This window comes from Pollicipes pollicipes, unplaced genomic scaffold (assembly GCF_011947565.3).
Source record: "Pollicipes pollicipes isolate AB1234 unplaced genomic scaffold, Ppol_2.1 Scaffold_7231;HRSCAF=8579_pilon_pilon_pilon, whole genome shotgun sequence".
In the NCBI taxonomy this organism is placed as follows: Eukaryota; Metazoa; Arthropoda; class Thecostraca; order Pollicipedomorpha; family Pollicipedidae; genus Pollicipes; species Pollicipes pollicipes.
Genome location: NW_023597034.1, coordinates 3,687,371 through 3,705,529, shown reverse-complemented (window position 1 = coordinate 3,705,529; position 18,159 = coordinate 3,687,371). Strand labels below are relative to the sequence as shown.

Sequence of the window (18,159 nt, the reverse complement as noted above, 5' to 3'; positions counted from 1 at the left end):
GAGAACGGCATCCATCGTGCCCTACGAACGACATCCATCGTGTCCTAAGAACGACATCCATGATGTCCTGAGAACGACATCCACCTTGCCCTAAGAACGACATCCACCGTACCCTGAGAACGACATCCACCGTGCCCTAAGAACGACATCCACCGTGCCCTACGAACAACATCCACCGCGCCTTGAGAACGACATCCACCGTGCCCTACGAACGACATCCACCGCGCCTTGAGAACGACATCCACCGTGCCCTAAGAACGACATCCACCGCGCCTTGAGAACGACGACCGCCGCGCTGGGGCTGACGCCGTCCGTCGCTTATCTAATTGCCCTCCGTATGGTAAGTGGGCGGCGGCTTTATGCTAAGCAGCCGAGCGCACTCCTGGGCTCGCGGCGCCCCCCCCCCCCCCTCCCCGGCGGGCGCACTCGCGCCATAGCAGAGACCCCCGGCCGTCGGAAGGCAGTGCCGTAAATCTGGCCCGATTCGCAGCAGCCGCGCCGGTACGCATACGCTCCGTGAAACCATGGGCTGTCAGCTGCCGGGCTTCACTTTCGTGCAACCAGTTCTTGAACGCGGGCCGAACATCCGAAAACTTGAACCCTTACGACCAGCTGTTTTTTAGGAAGGCAAACAATTAATCAGAAGTAGGTCTAAACAAATCTAGGAAGGGAAGGCATGCTAGCGAGGGTTGCAAGATCAGCCTGAAACGCAAGCTCGGGGCAACATTGGCGTGTTACAGATAAAGTTTTCCAGAAACGTATAAAAATATACCTAAAAGTTAGGTGCTCATCAATACGTAAACAGACGCTTTGGTTTTTCATACAGGTGATGGAAAAAATGAATGAGCTACCGCATGTAGAAGGTTGGTCACGAGGCTCCGGGTGCCCTCCGCACGGGGTGCAGTCGACAGAAACCGGGTGTCCTCCGTACGGGGTGCAGTCGACAGAAACCGGGTGTCCTCCGTACGGGGTGCAGTCGACAGACACCGGGTGCAGTCGACAGACATCGGGTGTCTTCCTCAAGGGGTGCAGTCAGACACCGGGTGTCCTCCGCACGGGGTGCAGTCGACAGACATCGGGTGTCCTGGCCGACTGACGTCCCCAGGCAGGCGGTTGCTTGCCAGGCCACGCGGCGACATTAGGCGGACATGACCGGTGAAGTATTACCCGGAGGGTGTCATGAAAAGCCCACGCAAGACACACGGAGTGATGAACCTGGACGGCGGCAGGGTCGGCCAGAACCACATCTCACGGGGGAAATCAATGGAAAGGCTTGGCGCCATCTGTAGACCCCTCCCCTCCCTGCCCCGCAACAGCGTCCGTTCAGATCGGCCTACCATGTGACGTCACCTAAAGCTCCATCCAATCACAGCTTACGCGGAGGCCTCACCCATAAGGACATTACAACAACCATAAGCTTACACCTTTCGTCAATGTTAGTATCGCACGATATTTGATGTATCAGCATTTTACTGGGAGTAGCTGGTAAAAGAGCTAATGACGAAAGCTTTATAACGTAAGCATTCGACATTTCGGCCAGAGGCCACCATTACGAGCGTGATGACCCCCGGCAGAAACGATGAGCGAACGATAAGGCCTACTCGACGCCCAGTGGCCTTTTTAGATGAAGTGTTCCCGTTCTAAATCGGTCTCAAAGCGGTGCACGTCTTCTGAACGACGCTCTCGACCGGCATCGTTACAGCGGCGCCCCCTGCCGGTCGCTCTGGCGAGATCAGGCGCCGGCGACCGTCTGGAGCGCACTCTAAGTATGCGCTAATTGACGCCGCCGCCTGTACAGTTGATGCTCGCATGCCGTGGTGCAACCACCATTATCATCTGCTGGTCCCACAGACCTCCCATAACCAGCTCGCCCGTCTCGGGCACCATCCGGTCCGTATCCACCACAGCCTCTCAGACTCTGACCTCGATGCCGGGCAGCGGCAGGAGGCCGCGCAGGAAGCAGTACACGGCCGTGGGCACGCTGTTGAGGGCGCTGACGTCGTGCCCGAGCAGGGCGACGACGCTGTCGCGGCCGGGCGCCGGCTGCCGGCGCAGCAGCTCGCCCGCCACCGTCAGCATCTTCTGATACGGCGCCGCCAGCCGACCTGCGTCCACAATCCTGCCGGCGGCGGCGCGGCCTTGCTTACACGAGAGTACGACAAAGCGGGGGGGGGGGGGGGGTGTCGGGGGAGTACCTGCCCCGTGGTGGGAGGCGTTCCGAGGAGCGGAGGCGAGAAGGTACACCCAGCAGGCATATTTCACGACGTTGGTCATACTTAAAGATTTAGTGCGCACCTTGCGAATGGACTGATTTATGTGAAGAGAAGATGCTAAGCCATGCTTGTTGCTTGACCCGCGAGCCATCATCTGACCATAAAATTTCGTATCAACGGCAGAGTTTAATGGCGTAAGTTTACGGCGCCGCTCTCCTTGGCACGGTCCATTCCACCCTCCGACGTCACGTAACCCTCAGCGCGGTCACTACCACCGGTCGCAGGCCAACCCTGTCAGGGACAAACAGCGAGCACGAAAAGCGACTCGAGCCGCCGCGCAAAGGTCGGGTGAATACGGAGAGGAGCGCCATAACCGGCCGCACTAGCGGATATGGGACAAGCGTCAAGGATGCGAGGCTGCCAATATGCACGGGGCACAGGCATCACGACGAGAATACTGAGACCAATACAATGAGACGGGGCTGAGCTTCGCATCGTATTTGCCAAACCAATGGCGGAATACAATTAATGATTTAAAACAAATAAAAACAGACACGTGGGACAGCCGGAGTGAATTTGTGAGAAGGCTTCCGGTCGGAAAACGACCAAAGCCAACATGGGCAGAGTTTTCTGCACGCTCCATACGTTCACCTGGCTGGAAGAGAGCCTCCGCCTAGCGCTGCTGCTAGCCTGCACCCCCACCGACAGGGCGCGGTGCGGAGGTCCAAGCATTGTCGCCGGGCCGGCCGGGCGGAGCGTCGCGCCCAACGCGGCGCCAACCGCGAGACAGCGCACGCCACACGTATCCCAGCTAAGCCGGCTGAGCACACTGGCGGCCCATTAACGGACCGGCCACCTGACGCAGGCAGCCGCTCCACAAACAAACGGGCCCCGCGCGGCGGCACGGCACGGGCCCAGGGGCCGGCGCCGACAGCAGCACCGGCTAACTACTCCCTCCCCTTCCCTTCCCTTCCCCACGGCAGAACGACAAAGCACGAAGGCCTGCCAAACGAAGAGGGGCTCTTCTCTGCCCCCCGCTCCCCCCCCCCCCCCCTCCCTGCCCCGAACGACGAAGTGAAACTCCACTAGTTGAGCTCCGATAAATCCCACCCTCTCCATCCGAGTCCTTAGACTGCTCGACGCCTTCACCCGAATGACGGGATCTCCTAAACACACCATCCCAGCCATCCCGCCCTTGACGCCACCACCCGATTCATGCCACCCCTGACACCACCACTGGGGCCATGCCACCCCTGACGCCACCACCCGAGTCATGTCACCGCTAACGCAACCACCGAAGACGCGCCATTACTGACGCCACCACCCGAGCCATGCCACCCCAGACGCAACCAGCAGTCATGCCCACCCCTGACGCCACCACCGGAGTCATGCCACCCCTGACGCCAAAACCGGAGTCATGACACCCCTGACGCCACCACCAGTCATGCCACCTCCTGCGCGGCGGCCGCGCCGGCCGCTGCGGCCGACCGGCGGCGTCGCCATGCGTCACCAAGGAGCCGCTCAGCCACAGGCGCCGCATCATAGCGCGCGCCGCTAACCGACAGCCCTTCGGCGTCCGGGCCGAGTTTACGGGCCGACCCGCGCCTGTCCGGGCTCGATTGAACCGCGCCGCCGCCCGAGACGGCGCCTGCCTGGCGCCGAGGGCCACTTCGGCGTCACGTGCACCGGAGTGGGGCGCGCCGGCCGGCGCGACGACGCTGCGGTCCTGCCGGGCCTCGGGGAGGCGGGGAGGCGGCCGGAGCTGCCGCGTAAGGTCGGCGGTGCGAGTGTGCAGCACGGCGGCCGGCCCGCGGTCCCGTCCGCTCGGACGGGCGCGTCGTCCGCCGGCGCTCGGGCCCCGCGCGAGCCGATGCCAATACCGGTCCGGCCGCGGCCGGGCCGGCTTCCACCTCGGCTGCATCCGTCGCCGACGCATTCGGGCCCGAGAGTGGGCACAATAAGGCGGCCGACTCGTCAAGCGGCGCGGCCGGGCGGCGGCAGATTCAGCTCCCGGCTGGCACCGGCGCAGTGCGCCCTTAAATAACAATACCGCCTTTGTTTTCGCCTGCTTCATGTTTAATATCGGCGGCTCCGTGTCTGTGTTCAGATCAGAATCTGTGCATCAAACAGCTGCGCAGCATCGCCGCATTTCGCTTGCAACTAGTGTGACCGCACTCCACTGGCTGCTAACTGCAGCGCATACCAGCGAACCCAACAACGACAGAGTTCGACCGACGCAACACGAGAGCGAGGCGAGAGTCTCGCGTGACGGCCGCACGTCGCATGGGACGGACCTCACTGCGGTGCCGTGTGGGGCCGGCAGCGGGCGGTCTCCACGCCGAGCGAGGCAGGTCGCCGCGCTGGAGGACCGATGGCCGACCACAACTCGCCGCTTTATGACTCGCGAAGTGGCCGGCCTCGCCGCCGACGCTCGGCCGGCGCCGGCGGCGAGGCCGGCCGGCCCACTGGCTCAGTCTCTCTCGGCGCGCCCATCAGCCGCCCCCTGACCACGCTCGTCGACGAACGGCACGCAACCACGGAGCGTTCCCACGGCGCCCGGCCAGATGCCATCGATTTCGGCCAGCGGCGACGCCGGTTAAAACGCCTCCGACCGGGGAAGGCATGCAGCGAATACAGACGGACAATGGAGTGGCGGAGTGGGGCCCACAATGGCCATGGTAATAATGGCACCAACTCTGGGAGTAGCTCACTGAACGGACCCCGCGGCTCGGTGCTGGAACGGCTTCCGCAGGACCAAAAGGTCACAACACAGCCTGGTAAAACGGTAAAAAATAACAAATAATTTTGACGGCGCCTGATCGCCAAATACTGTACCAACAACAGTGCCCGCGATAGATGCTTCTCCCATATCCAGGGCAATGTGCCGCGCCAGGTGAGAAACTTCACACGTGTTGACGCGTCTCGGCCCATTGCGCCAGTCACTCGCTGCAAGACGAGGCAGGCCTGATAAGTATTATATTACTCGATCGTCAGCCGTGCGCGGGGACGGCTCTATGCACCTGTCAACGTGGCCATGCCATGTGAATGACCACTGACGTTTCACGGGCCGTAAAACGACCGAAAGACAGCCTTAACCATCAGCACGACGATCCAAGGGCACTCCTCTACACAGGCCCGTCCGGGAGAGTGGGGCGGTAGAAACTGGTGCCAACACAGACCCCTGGCCTGGGACCGGGCTCCTCCAGAGATATGGGTCACCCGGCACCATCTCCGACCGACGCGCGTTCACACACACACACACCGCCGTAGCCAACAGCGCCGGCCGCATGGCCGCAGACGCCGGCCGGCTGTCACCAACAGGGTTGGAATCTCAAGCGGGCTTCATTCAGCCGACCCGTTTGGCCCTGGGACCAGGCCTGGCCCGGCCGCCCCGGTCCCAGGCCATCGCCAGGGCGGCGGGCAGGGTTACGGCAGGGACATGGCGAACAGGCTGACAGGAAAGAAGACAAAGGTGGGCAGAGACGGGCACGGGCCAGAGACGGGCAGAGGCCAGCGGGCAGCGCGGACCCGGTGACAGAACAGAGAGGCCAGACACGGGCAGAGGTCAGAGGGCGGTGCGGACCCGGTGAGAGAGACAGAGAGGCCAGAGACGGACAGAGGCCGGAGGCCGGTGCGGACCTGGTGAGAGAGACACAGAGGCCAGAGACGGGCAGAGGCCAGAGGGCAGTGCGGACCCGGTGAGAGAACAGAGAGGCCAGAAACGGGAAGAGGCCGGAGGGCAGCGCGGACCTGGTGAGAGAGACAGAGGCCAGAGACGGGCAGAGGCCGGAGGGCAGCGCGGACCCGGTGAGAGACACAGAGGGGCCAGAGACGGGCAGGGGCCGGAGGGCAGCGCGGGCCCGGTGACCGGAGCGGATCAGCCCCGTCGGCCCCGTAATGAACGGCGCTGTCACGCAATCACGTCCGCACGTCAACACATGATTGGGGCCGGCCAAATCCTTGCACATGCAACACGGCCATCCCGATAAAACCCGGGTCGATCCATAAAGCTGCCACATACTCAGTTTAATGGCCTGGCGCGGCGGTGGCGACGTCATATTCGTACCTCCCCCCCCCCCCCCCCACACACACACACACTATGCCCTCCTGCAGGTATACACGGCGCCAGGGCGCGTGGGTATCGTAATGAGGGGCTGGCGGGTGGCGCATACTGGCCAATTTCGTAACAGTTGACCTTCCTGACACTAGTAGTCACGAAATGCACGCTTTCTGTATCTTGCCTATCAAGAGGTTTCACTGGTCGCTCTCGCTGCCAACTGCTCCTATCTCTGGGGCGTGGCCCGTGGCACGGCAGGCGTGAGGCCTGACCTGATTCGACCTGACCCGGCCAGCTGCTGTGTTACACCAGCTCGCTGACTCTGCCCCGACCCGGCCCCGGCTGCCGCTCGTGCTCGTGTGGGCGGCCCGGTGGGGCTCGCCTGTCCGACCCTCCGCGTCACGGCCGAGCGGGGGCGGCCGCTGCCGGGAGGCAGGGGCGGCGCTCCGCCCCTCTGCAGCAGCGCACCGGACTCACTCGTCGCCGCTGCACTCCTCCACCTGCTCCATGTGCGTCCTCAGCCTGTCGATGAAGTCAGCACCGTCCAGGGGCCGGCCGGGGTCAGCCTGCAGCGCCAGGTGTACCGCCAGACACTGCCGACAGGTCACAAGTCAGGTCAGGTCATGCGGGTCAGGTGCACCGTCACACACTGACATGTCAGGTGATGTAAAATGCACCGCCGTACACTGTGGACAGGCCAATTGTGGTCAGGGAAGTCGCGTGAACCCCCAGACAAAGGTCAGGTCAGGCCAAGTTAGGAGAGGTCCGATGGCATGGCCCATCCACGGACCTGATTGAAACACGACCAGTGTCCACCTTCCAGTTGCAGTATCCGTCGCACCGCCGGCTGCATCCTGCAGTGGCCAGTGCGGGTACGCGCCGGACATCTGTGGACGAGCTGTCCACAGATGTCCAGTGTCGCCGTCTTAGGTTCGCGGACGCGCCATTCTGGTCCGAAGCCGACGCGCATCTCCGTCCAGACCGGCTCCGCGGTCTCCCGCCGTCCCGGCGCCGACCGGTGGCGCTCTGGTGACGCCGCCGGCCGGCCCGTAGCAGCCGGAGAACTGCGGCCAGACACCGCGGCCGGACACCGATGCTCGGCTCGCAGGCCGCCGCGGCGACGGCCACAGCGAGCCGCCGCGGCCACGGCAACAGCGAGCCGCAGAGGCGACGGCCACAGCGAGCCGCAGAGGCGACGGCCACAGCGAGCCGCCGCGGTTACGGCCACAGCGAGCCGCCGCGGCCACGGCAACAGCGAGCCGCCGCGGCCACAGCAACAGCGAGCCGCCGCGGCGACGGCCACAGCGAGCCGCCGAGGCGAGGGCCACAGCGAGCCGCCGCGGCCACGGCAACAGCGAGCCGCCGCGGCCACGACCACAGCGAGCCGCCGCGGCCACGGCAACAGCGAGCTGCCGCAGCCACGGCCACAGCGAGCCGCCGCGGCGACAGCCACAGCGAGCCGCCGAGGCGACGGCCACAGCGAGCCGCCGAGGCGACGGCAACAGCGAGCCGCCGAGGCGATGGCAACAACGAGCCGCCGCGGCGACGGCCACAGCGAGCCGCCGAGGCGACGGCAACAGCGAGCCGCCGCGGCCACGGCAACAGGCGAGCCGCCGCGGCCACGGTCACAGCGAGCCGCCGCGGCCACGGCAACAGCGAGCCGCCGCGGCCACGGGCACGGGTCGATGCACGAGACCGCCGGCGCGGCCGTGATGGGATGTGGCAATAGAGCACGGGTGACGCGTTCGCCGAGTGACCCTCTCGCGTATACGCCAAGTTGCCTCCTTTGAAGTTTGCCACGGAGCTATGCCCTGAGCGCACGCGTGTTTATTCCTGGCAATTTCGCACGGAACAGGGGGTTATTTGGGGACGGAGAGTGATCACTGTGTGCGGCACTCCACTTCCAGGAGCGCGTATTTATTTATGGTCGCGACGGGGCGCAACGTAATTGGCCTCGCTGTTGACTCTGTTGGCCAAGACACTGACACCACTGGTGCTCCAAAACATACTGAGGACACAAAACGCCGTACAGAAGGCGGATAAGCGTCACTCAATGTTTCAAACCGTGATGGCTACCGGTTACTGGTGGTTAAGACTCCTTGGCGTAACTCCGGCCGATAAACGTCGCGGTCTTTCACGTCAGGTATCGCATTACTGCAAGCGGTGTGGTGGTGCTTGAGAGCTGATCCTTCCCCTTGTCGGCCATGACGTTACAGCGCCTTACAATACAATAATAATATAACACATCAGACTTTTCTCATCTTAGTGAATCAAGAACGCCGGTAGTTGTCCCGTTCGCATGGCGTGTACCGCAGGTCACAGGCGCCAGCTGAGGCGCGATTGGTAGTCAGCAGCTGGCAGCTTTTTGTTCCAGCTGACGATGCGTAAACAAGCCACATCTTTCATTCATGCAAGCTTCCATTCGCCTTTATTCGGAACTTCCCTTCACCTGGACAACCATCGTGACTGATGACATCATGACTCGACCAATCGTGACCGATGACACATCTTGCACGAAATCTGGGCCAGTTAACCGACTGGTTGCGGCCGCAACTTAAAAGATATATGAAAGCCTGGCCGCACGTCGGCCATGGGGCCATGAGCTAAAATATATCACAGAATCTTTCACTGAATCTTTCACTTACATATATTCTCTATGCATATGGTTATCTAGCCTACAAAAAAAAATCTGAAAGATATCGCTCAAGACGAGGCGCCCATTATCATTCTTGGAAAAATCGGCCCAAGTGGTGCGAAAGGGTGGGCGTACTGCTACGTTTACGTCAAATCATCAATTACCCGCCCAGCCATCGGAATCGACCGAAATACCTCGGAACACCAAACGTCTACCGCGCGATTGTAAGTTGTCTCGTTTTGAAATAAAAGTCTGCTGTCAGGACATCACCGATAGTTTTTACCATTTATGGTGTAAAAAAACCGTCGTACGGTGAAGTTTGCACTACCTGTGTTTCCACCATCGCGATGAGTTCCGCATCCCGCAAGGCGCATAAACAGCACATCACCATTTAACCGTTTTGAAAATGCGAGGAGCTGCCAGCATTCATCAGGATCGAATTCAATAAACCATCGAAGTGCATCCTGGCATTTCCAGAATACCAAACACCTGTGCTCACCAAACGAAATCAAACAGAGCAAACAGTGCCGTGACAGCGACATGTTTCGTACCAGGCATGACACAGTAACCACACGCTACAGCGGACCTGTGAACGCGCGGGACGCTCCAGGAAGCAGACCATGTTCATGGCGGAGTGCGGGGAGAACGCCGACACCGTAAGTGCCACGAAGGATGACCTTTACCTTGCCGATCCAAGACCAGCGCTTTTCCGCACGAGTCTTTAAGATTCCGCTTGCGTTTGCATGCACGCCCCAGCTGACGCGTTCGCAGAAAACCACACAGCGGAATACATCAGAATGCAGGCGGAATTGAATGGTTGTCCGAAAGGCCTCCCAACGAGCTGAGCGTCCGCCAGGGACCCCCGGTTCGGAGAGTGTCGGACGAACACATGACGGACAGGGAGGCGGCAGGCACCGGCCGGACGACAATGTTCCCGAGGCCGCCTCCCCATCCACGGCCAGCGCCGCGCACCAACCCAATAATGCCGCACCCGGCCGCCGCCGCATCGGGAGATTTCGGCGCGAGGCGAGACGTCACAAAGCCTGCGCCTGTTTTCCGCCCAGCAGTCCTCGCAGATTGTAAACAATGGTTTTTCAGACCGGCCACGGCGCGGCAGCTTTGAATGCCGTTGTGTATTGATATAAGTGTGGAGAGGCGTGCCGAAAACCCGCCCGCTCGGCTCTACCCCAGCGTGTGGCGGCTGGCGAGGGCGCGTCTCTCTGGCGTATTGAGCTCGGGAGCATACCGAGCGGCCTCGGGAGCTGACCGAGTGGCCTCGGAAGCCGACCGAGTGGCCTCGGGAGCCGACCGAGTGGCCTCGGAAGCCGACCGAGTGGCTTCGGGAGCTGATGAACTCGGGATCCCGTGTCGGGTCGGCCCGACAAGGGACTGACGCCGGTCGGCGAGGGCTCTCAGGCTACCGGTGTCTCAGAGCCGCGGCGGCACCACCCAGCACGGGACACAGACGTGAGTCACGCAGGGAACCGGGCAAAAGATCGCAAGCAAATGACCTAATGCAAAAAGATCACATAGGATGAAGATCGTGCGATGTATATCGCATGTGTCGCAATGACGAAATATGGTAGGACAAAGATCACATTGATACAAATATCATGTTATAGATTGCACAAAATAAAGATCGTGATGAAAATATTTGGTACGGGATTAAGGTCGTTTGATATAAAGATCGGATGCCAAAATATCACACACATTCAGAATCGCACGGGATAAAGGTAGCAATAACGACAAAAGTTTGTAGGGGACAAACATCGTCCGGAATAAATTGGAAATGCCGTCCGACAAACGTCATTTTCTGCGTACGCCTTCGCGGAGGGCGGTTTGCGGCCAGCGCTGGTCCGAAACGACACGGCGCCGCGCCCAGCGCACAACAGTGAGGGTCGGCGCTGGCGACCAGCGCAGAGGGGTCAACCATTTGGATTTACGCTCGCAACCTCTGCAACGGAGATATACGCCAGAAACGAAGCCTTGTCGAAAATTGTGTGGATGCGCGCATGCATCAAAGGCCACTTTCCCTGACGCAAAACTAGATGACGCCTGATATTGGACTTCAGTTTACGACCAGACGGCTCAATAGCGATCCATAGCACCAGCTCCATGAACTGTCCGCGGGGGCGCATTCATGGAGAAGGGGGGGGGGGGGGGCACCAAGCGCACGTGTCCCGTCATCAACTTAGCACATGCATAAACATGCATGAGAAGTAATGTCAGCACAAGAAGATTGAAAACATGTAAAGTTCATATATCCCATTCAAACAAAACCCCTGTGACGGAATACGCTAGGATCTTCAGTGAACAAGCGATTTTTTTCTCCCTCCCCCCCCCCCCTCCCATTCAAAATCCTACAATGCGTTCTTTTGCATAATCAGCGCCAACAACTTCTCATGTTTCGAATACTGGCTACAGGGTTGAATGATAAGGGGGGGGGGGGGATCTCGAGCCCTCACAACTGAGTGTGCAACAAGAACCAGTGTTTTTCTGACGACTTGCAGCCGCCTTGGTTCCACATAGTTCAGCTGCACGAGAGCGCACGCAGGACCGCGCAACTGGGGGAGGGACACAGCTGAAACTTTTAACTGGAATTCCACATTAAAGAGTCGCAGGCGCCAGAAATCTATTGCATGGTGCATAACATCACATGTTTGCCTTCTGCGTCGCTCCGGCCTACTATGATTTTTACTGGCGTCATCCATTCCCAAACGTATTAACTCATGAAACATTTGATGATGGCACGAACGGACCCCATTTAAACATGCGCTTGCAGTTGCAGGTAAGTTTCATAACCTCATTTTGCATATGTTTATAATATATTACAATATCCACTTCCACCATATCACCACAGCATTTCTCTCTTACGATCTTTACATGGCCTTCATCTTACGGTTTTAACACACATTTGGTATGCGTTCATTCGCAATACGATCCTTCTACATGACATGCATCACATACCACCTCTCGGCTGCAATACTTTTCATACAGCATTTTTCTGAATACGTATCCAAGCGATCTTTATCTGTGGCCACCTTTACCGTAAAACCTTTGAAGATATTTTTTAAGATCTTTCGCAACTTCCCATCTGTTTTGTACAATTATTTGTGTGCGACCATTTGTCCTTTGCCCCGTAGTCTCCCTTTGCAGTCTTTTTATGGCGACCCACTTCCATAAGACCGTTTACCCTGTAACCCAGTTCACCGCGCACGGGTGTATGGGGTGGACGGGGGGGGGGGGGGGGAGGGTCATCAGCCCGGCGCTCAAGCGCCCCCTCGCCGCGCACTAATTGATCACGGGCAGCACCGGTCGCCAGCGACGGCAGTCTGGACTGGGTACTGGTGCCCCGCGGCGGGGCAGTGCTGCTGAATGGCGCCCGCGAAAGCCTGTTCAAAACCCCACCTCTAGCCGTCAGTGATAATCCCAGCTTCTCCTCTCCACACAAACACCTCCAACCGCCCCCCTCCCCTTCCCAACCTCCCTGACCGCCATGATTATCAGCCAGTGCATGCCGGACGGTGCGGGCAGCAAGTCCTGCCTCCCCCCCCCCCCCCCCTCTTTCTCCCCGGCTATGGTCAGCCGCAGAGCGAGCGAGCGAGCGGCGGCCCCAGCTAATTAGCAGCAAGGTCGCCGACAGTACGTGCCGACGACAGGGCGCCAGCCGCGGGAGAGACGTGTTTCCTGGCCGGCTTGGTGTCACGGCAAGATCGGCCAGGACTCACACGAGCAAGCGACAACACTGCCGGCGGTGGGGCAGACTTGGCCCGCCATCTGTCGACGTTATCGGCAACAGACGTCTGCTCGGAGCTTGCGTGTGACACGACAATGCCGGCAGGAACAGCGCGCAATTGCGGTTGGTTTATTGGAAAACATATCGTGGAGTCCCCTGCCACTAGCTGCAGACAAAAGGGCCAGAACAAAGACACCAGGTCGCCATACTGAGAAATATCAGGAAAAAGAGCAGATCTCAACTTTGGACTGAACAACGTCACCACTGGTGGTAACCAGTAATGAAAAATGGGCCAATGGAAGCTGGAGAAAAGGTGTAAAAATCAAAAACGAATAATTTTCCGCGAAAACGAAATTTTGACTCCTCGTTATCAATCAATAACCATTTTCGTTATTTTGCTATTTTCCTCAGTTCAGGAAGTAAGAAAGGGAAGGTTCCTCAGTTCAGGAAGAAAGTGTTCTTTCCGCCCGGTAACGTTGCACAAAGCAAATGCAAACGGGTACGGCATATCACTGCTCAGAGGCAGCGACGGGGGAATTATGAAGGATGGGGGATGTTGGCCAACAGCATAAGCTCTAGGGAGATAATGTCAGAGACCGACACGGAGACGGGAGACGGGAGTCGGGAAACGGGAGACGAGAAAAAGAGAGTGAGTGCCAGTGCGAGAGAGAGAGAGAGAGAGAGAGAGAGAGAGAGAGAGAGAGAGAGAGAGAGAGAGAGAGAGAGAGAGAGAGAGAGAGAGAGAGAGAGAGAGAGAGAGAGAGAGAGAGAGAGAGAGAGAGAGAGAGAGAGAGAGAGAGAGAGAGAGAGAGAGAGAGAGAGAGAGAGAGAGAGAGAGAGAGAGAGAGAGAGAGAGAGAGAGAGAGAGAGAGAGAGAGAGAGAGAGAGAGAGAGAGAGAGAGAGAGAGAGAGAGAGAGAGAGAGAGAGAGAGAGAGAGAGAGAGAGAGAGAGAGAGAGAGAGAGAGAGAGAGAGAGAGAGAGAGAAGAGAGAGAGAGAGAGAGAGAGGAGAGAGAGAGAGAGAGAGAGAGAGGAGAGAGAGAGAGAGAGGAGAGAGAGAGAGAGAGGAGAGAGAGAGAGAGAGAGAGAGAGAGAGAGAGAGAGAGAGAGAGAGAGAGATAGAGAGAGAGGAGAGAGAGAGAGAGAGAGAGAGAGCGAGAGAGAAGCCGAGAGAGAGAGAGAGAGAGAGAGAGAGAGAGAGAGAGAGAGAGAGAGAGATAGAAGAGAGAGATAGAGAGAGAGAAGAGAGAGAGAGGGAGAGAGAGAGAGAGAAGAAAGAGAGAGAAGAGAGAGAGAGAGGAGAGAGAGAGAGAGAGAGAGGAGAGGGAGAGAGAGCGAAGGAGAGAGAGAGAGAGAGAGAGAGAGAGAGAGAGACGGAGAGGAGAAGAGAGAGAAGAGAGAGAGAGGGAGAGAGAAGAGAGGAGAGAGAGAGAGAGAGAGAGAGAGAGAGAGAGAGAGAGAGAGAGAGAGAGAGAGAGAGAGAGAGAGAGAGAGAGAGAGAGAGAGAGAGGAGAGAGAAGAGAGAGAGAGAGAGAGGAGAGAGAGAGGAGAGAGAGAGAGAGAGAGAGAGGAAGGAGAGAGAGAGGAGAGGAGAGAGAGAGAGAGAGAGGAAGAGAGAGAGAGAGAGAGAGCAGAGAAGAGAGAAAGAGAGAGAGAGAGGAGAGAGAGAGGAGAGAGAGAGAGAGGAGGAGAGACCGAGTGTGTGACAATACTCCGGACGCTACTGGGTCCAGCGCACCCTCGACATTCTTTCAAATGGTCAAAGAACGCCGGAATCAGCCAATGCAATGACTGGGGGTCCTCACCCTAACGGACCCACTGGTGGCTACGCCCACACACCGACGATTGCGAAATGACGTTCCGCAATTAAAACATTTACCTCTCCCCTTCTCATCTGCTCCTCGTGCAGCCAGCTCAAGAAGCTGCTATGTCACACCTTTCTGCTGACAGGTTAAATGAAGTTTCCCACTTCTCTTTTCTTTATCTCCTATGCGCAAAATATGGGGGAACGCTAAGATCTCAATTTTACGATTTAGCCCTGATACACAAAACACTCCTGGCAAAAAAAAATATTACCGGAGTAATCCGCCACCCATCCCGACAGCTCGGTTAGAGCACCTGCCTTCCCATATGCCCACTTGAGGGCGGGTGGGTTCGAATCGCTTTAAGCGTTTGCTACTCATCCCCGAATGGGTCGGCCCGCAACCGGTGGCAGCGATTGCGCTAACGGTCAGGTCACGCCAGGGAACAGAGCTGACCCTGTCGAGCATCGCGGCAAGGTAGACTTTCGCCGCAAGGGTCTGCCATTGAACCTGAGCCTCCCGATCCGATGGTGGCGTCGGGACGCGCGCAAAACGCACTACTTTGCGAGGACGTCGGCCCCATTAACCCATTTAATCAACTAGGGTCGGACTTCATATGCTTTAAAAAGGCACTTAGGAGGCCAGAGAACATGCCCGAGTAAATATTAAAAGGGCAGCGTGATTATGTTATGAAAGTGACGGATAGTTTTCTTACACACCCGGATTACTGTAGCCACTGTTGCGCTCCAACGTTATTTCCAAAACACAACGACAAACCACCCCAGCGTTCAAGTGAATACGAATATGGATATGGCGCTTACCATTGTTATTTCAAAATCGGGAGACACCGAAAATGTCATGCAGGAAATCAGATTTAGAGCAGACACCAGTCCACGTAGTTGATCACCTGTAGAATGGCGCCGTTGTAGCCCTCTCGATGCGCATGTGTAATGAGCGCCGACTTCTTGGCCACGTCGATAAGCGACTGGACGTTGTTGTGGCAGAAGAGCGCCACCGGAGCCACCCGCATGGCACCTGCAGCACCAGCGGGGCGAGCTGACGCTTCTGCTTGCGGACGGCCGCTCGCCCATCCTACAGGATATATCAAGAGGTCCCACGCACACACTGCGAGAGTGGGTGCGAATGGAACAATATAAAACTAGGGCATTGTACCTCTCGCCCAAGATCACATCTCTCCACACACTGCGCAAAGCCCAAATTCCAGCCGCGTTACATCAGCAAGCTTCGCCACCTCAGCGCCGGGACACTGATGGCGTGCGGGTGACGGGCGGCGGGCAGGCGGCGGCAGCCGCGGCTGTCCGGCCCCGGACGAACCTCCGTTGCCGAAGGAGCCGCGGCCGTTGAACTGCTCACGCGCCGGCAGGAATGGCTGTTCGCACTCCTGTTTGCGCAAGTTGCCGAACACGACTGGCACGTTGGAGCCATAGCCGCGCCCTGGCTCAGTGAAGTATTCCTTGACGGACCTGGCCGGTGAGCACCATGACATTGGGAGGGGGGGGGGGGGGGGGACAGGCAGACATCACGGATGTCAGTCCTAGCCGCGAGCCATGTTAAGCCTCTGACTGATGAGTGGTGACCTCCAAAACATGAAGGGCATAACTATCAAGAACATAATGTCCACCAACCAGAGCAAACTATGACCTTTAACTGATACTGGAATGCACCAAAATAGATCACACAAGCATTTGAATGTTAAATAGTGACCTTAAAACATGTCAGACACACCTTTCAAGAACATAAGATAGGCCAATCAAAGCATGCTGTGCTACTTAACTAGCACTGATAGCAATATGCCAAATGGTCACCTTCCACTGCCAACTTAGCAACCACATGGAGACCTCTGATACAGCAATACTAATAGGCTTAAAAACATATTATCTGAAGGATTAGCCTTTGAAACAGATTCATACCTTGTTGCCATGTCCTTGGCATCAAATGCTTGTTTATTGATAAGGGATTCTGCAATGCATCTTGTCATTGCAGTATCATCAGTGTAATTCTTGTAGGGAACTGAAACATAGGTCAAAATGAAACCAGTTATCTGTATTTTCTAAATACTTATACCTTTTCACTTCCTGTCTGTTAAGAGTTGTATTGACTTTCCAACAGCCTCTATAAATTTATTTCACATGCTTTGCTGCCTGCTGGTTGATTAAATAATGAGGTTATTGGCATCAACTGTCTAAATCCAAAAGAGCAGATTCAACCATTATTTTGCATATAAGTAGGTTTCTGTACAGTACTGCTTTGTGTAGTACAGTACTGCTTTGTGTACTGCTTTCTGTACAGCTGAATGCTACTTGACATTTAATCCTCATAATAGCAGGGCTCTGGGCTACCTTAGGACTGACTGCAGAGCTACCTGCCATCTCTTCATTATGTGACAGACATTTCATCTTGAGACAGAAAAGCAGAAGAGACAAATAACATAATGCTGGATAGTTAATGCAAAGTGTAACAACTTACTGCTGGGGAAAGCTGTTCAAGCACCCTCAATCCTAATTAGTTTATTGTAGCAATCAAGCAACAGCACATGTCACTCAAACAGCATTACACCTTGATTAGGACTTCCGACTCAAGAGGCGGTGAAAACTGTTCTGACTTCTTTTTTTAGAAATTTGATAATGGTCAACCAGCATGCCAGAATACACATGTCACTTATAATGGCTAACCAGCATGCCAGAATGCATATGTCACTCAAACAGCAGTGCACCCTGATTAGGACTCCTGATTCAAGAGACAGTGAAAAAAAAATTATTAAATTTTATGATGATTAACCAGCATGCCAGAATACATCTGAGTCCAATGCCCATTGTGATGATCCATATGTGTGTATGTAAATGAGTGCCTTTCACATGTCAGCAATGACTGATGTCCATTATTCCCAGGAAGTGGGTGTGTCATAGCACCATGGACCACTATTCCTATGCCTATGCCCACTTGCATCTCATTTACCATACTAAATTTTGTCAGCTCTTATCTAAACATGAGTTTGTAAACCAAGTTTTGTCGGGGATTGTGCTGTTTTCTCTGCAGTTGCCTTTGTCCTAACATGCAAACAGAGATGGTCCAAAAAAATTATACTCTTGCACCACGAAACCAGCAGGTGAATAGGTGCTTGAAAGTAACTTAATAATTTGACCTTCAGCACTAACTATGTTTGACTTTGGCTTATGCCCTGGGCAGAGCCTCAGTTTATTGGCTCATCAAGTGCATCCCTTAGCTGAAACAGACTGGTTTTAAGACCCAGTGTTTTGAAATTGTTTTCCTCCTTTTTCAATTTCTCATGTTGAAATTTCAGGTAGCTAGGTACCTATGCAGACACCCATTTGTTCTCCTTTGAAAATGATGGATAACCCCATATATTCTGCAAAGTGGTTAAATGTGCAGCTTAATTTGTTAGCATTGCCAGCCTTCACCATACCTTTTACTTTTGCTTGCACCAGCTGCTGGAAAAAATCATTCAATTGCCTTTCACTAGGCAATTCTTCGTAATCGTCATTTTCAAAAGGTTCGCCTAAACAGTCTCCCATAAGAGCACCTGCCAAGCAGCCCCTGAACTTGGAGCATAGCTTGGCACTGTCAGCCATAGTAACAGTGTGACACCTTTTACTTGGATTAAACGCAAATCGCAAGCTGCTCTTCGAATGTTTTGCGATCACCGCCGATATCGACATGACCATGGGGGCTGCCATA

The 18,159-nt window shown here is 56.5% G+C and overlaps 1 protein-coding gene across 1 annotated transcript in view; it reads right to left on the bottom strand.

The window, feature by feature from the left end:
• The window catches only part of LOC119109589 (ADP-ribose glycohydrolase ARH3), a 32,793-nt gene extending 14,634 nt beyond the window's left edge, over window positions 1–18,159 (bottom strand). Inside the window, exons 1-6 of the mRNA XM_037233278.1 lie at window positions 17,888–18,159; window positions 16,374–16,473; window positions 15,778–15,926; window positions 15,350–15,477; window positions 6,748–6,863; window positions 1,924–2,119 (exon numbers count right to left, since the gene is read on the bottom strand). Coding sequence (XP_037089173.1) covers window positions 1,924–2,119; window positions 6,748–6,863; window positions 15,350–15,477; window positions 15,778–15,926; window positions 16,374–16,473; window positions 17,888–18,158 — 960 coding nt within the window. The 5' untranslated portion in view covers window position 18,159. The remainder of the gene's footprint in view (window positions 1–1,923; window positions 2,120–6,747; window positions 6,864–15,349; window positions 15,478–15,777; window positions 15,927–16,373; window positions 16,474–17,887) is intronic.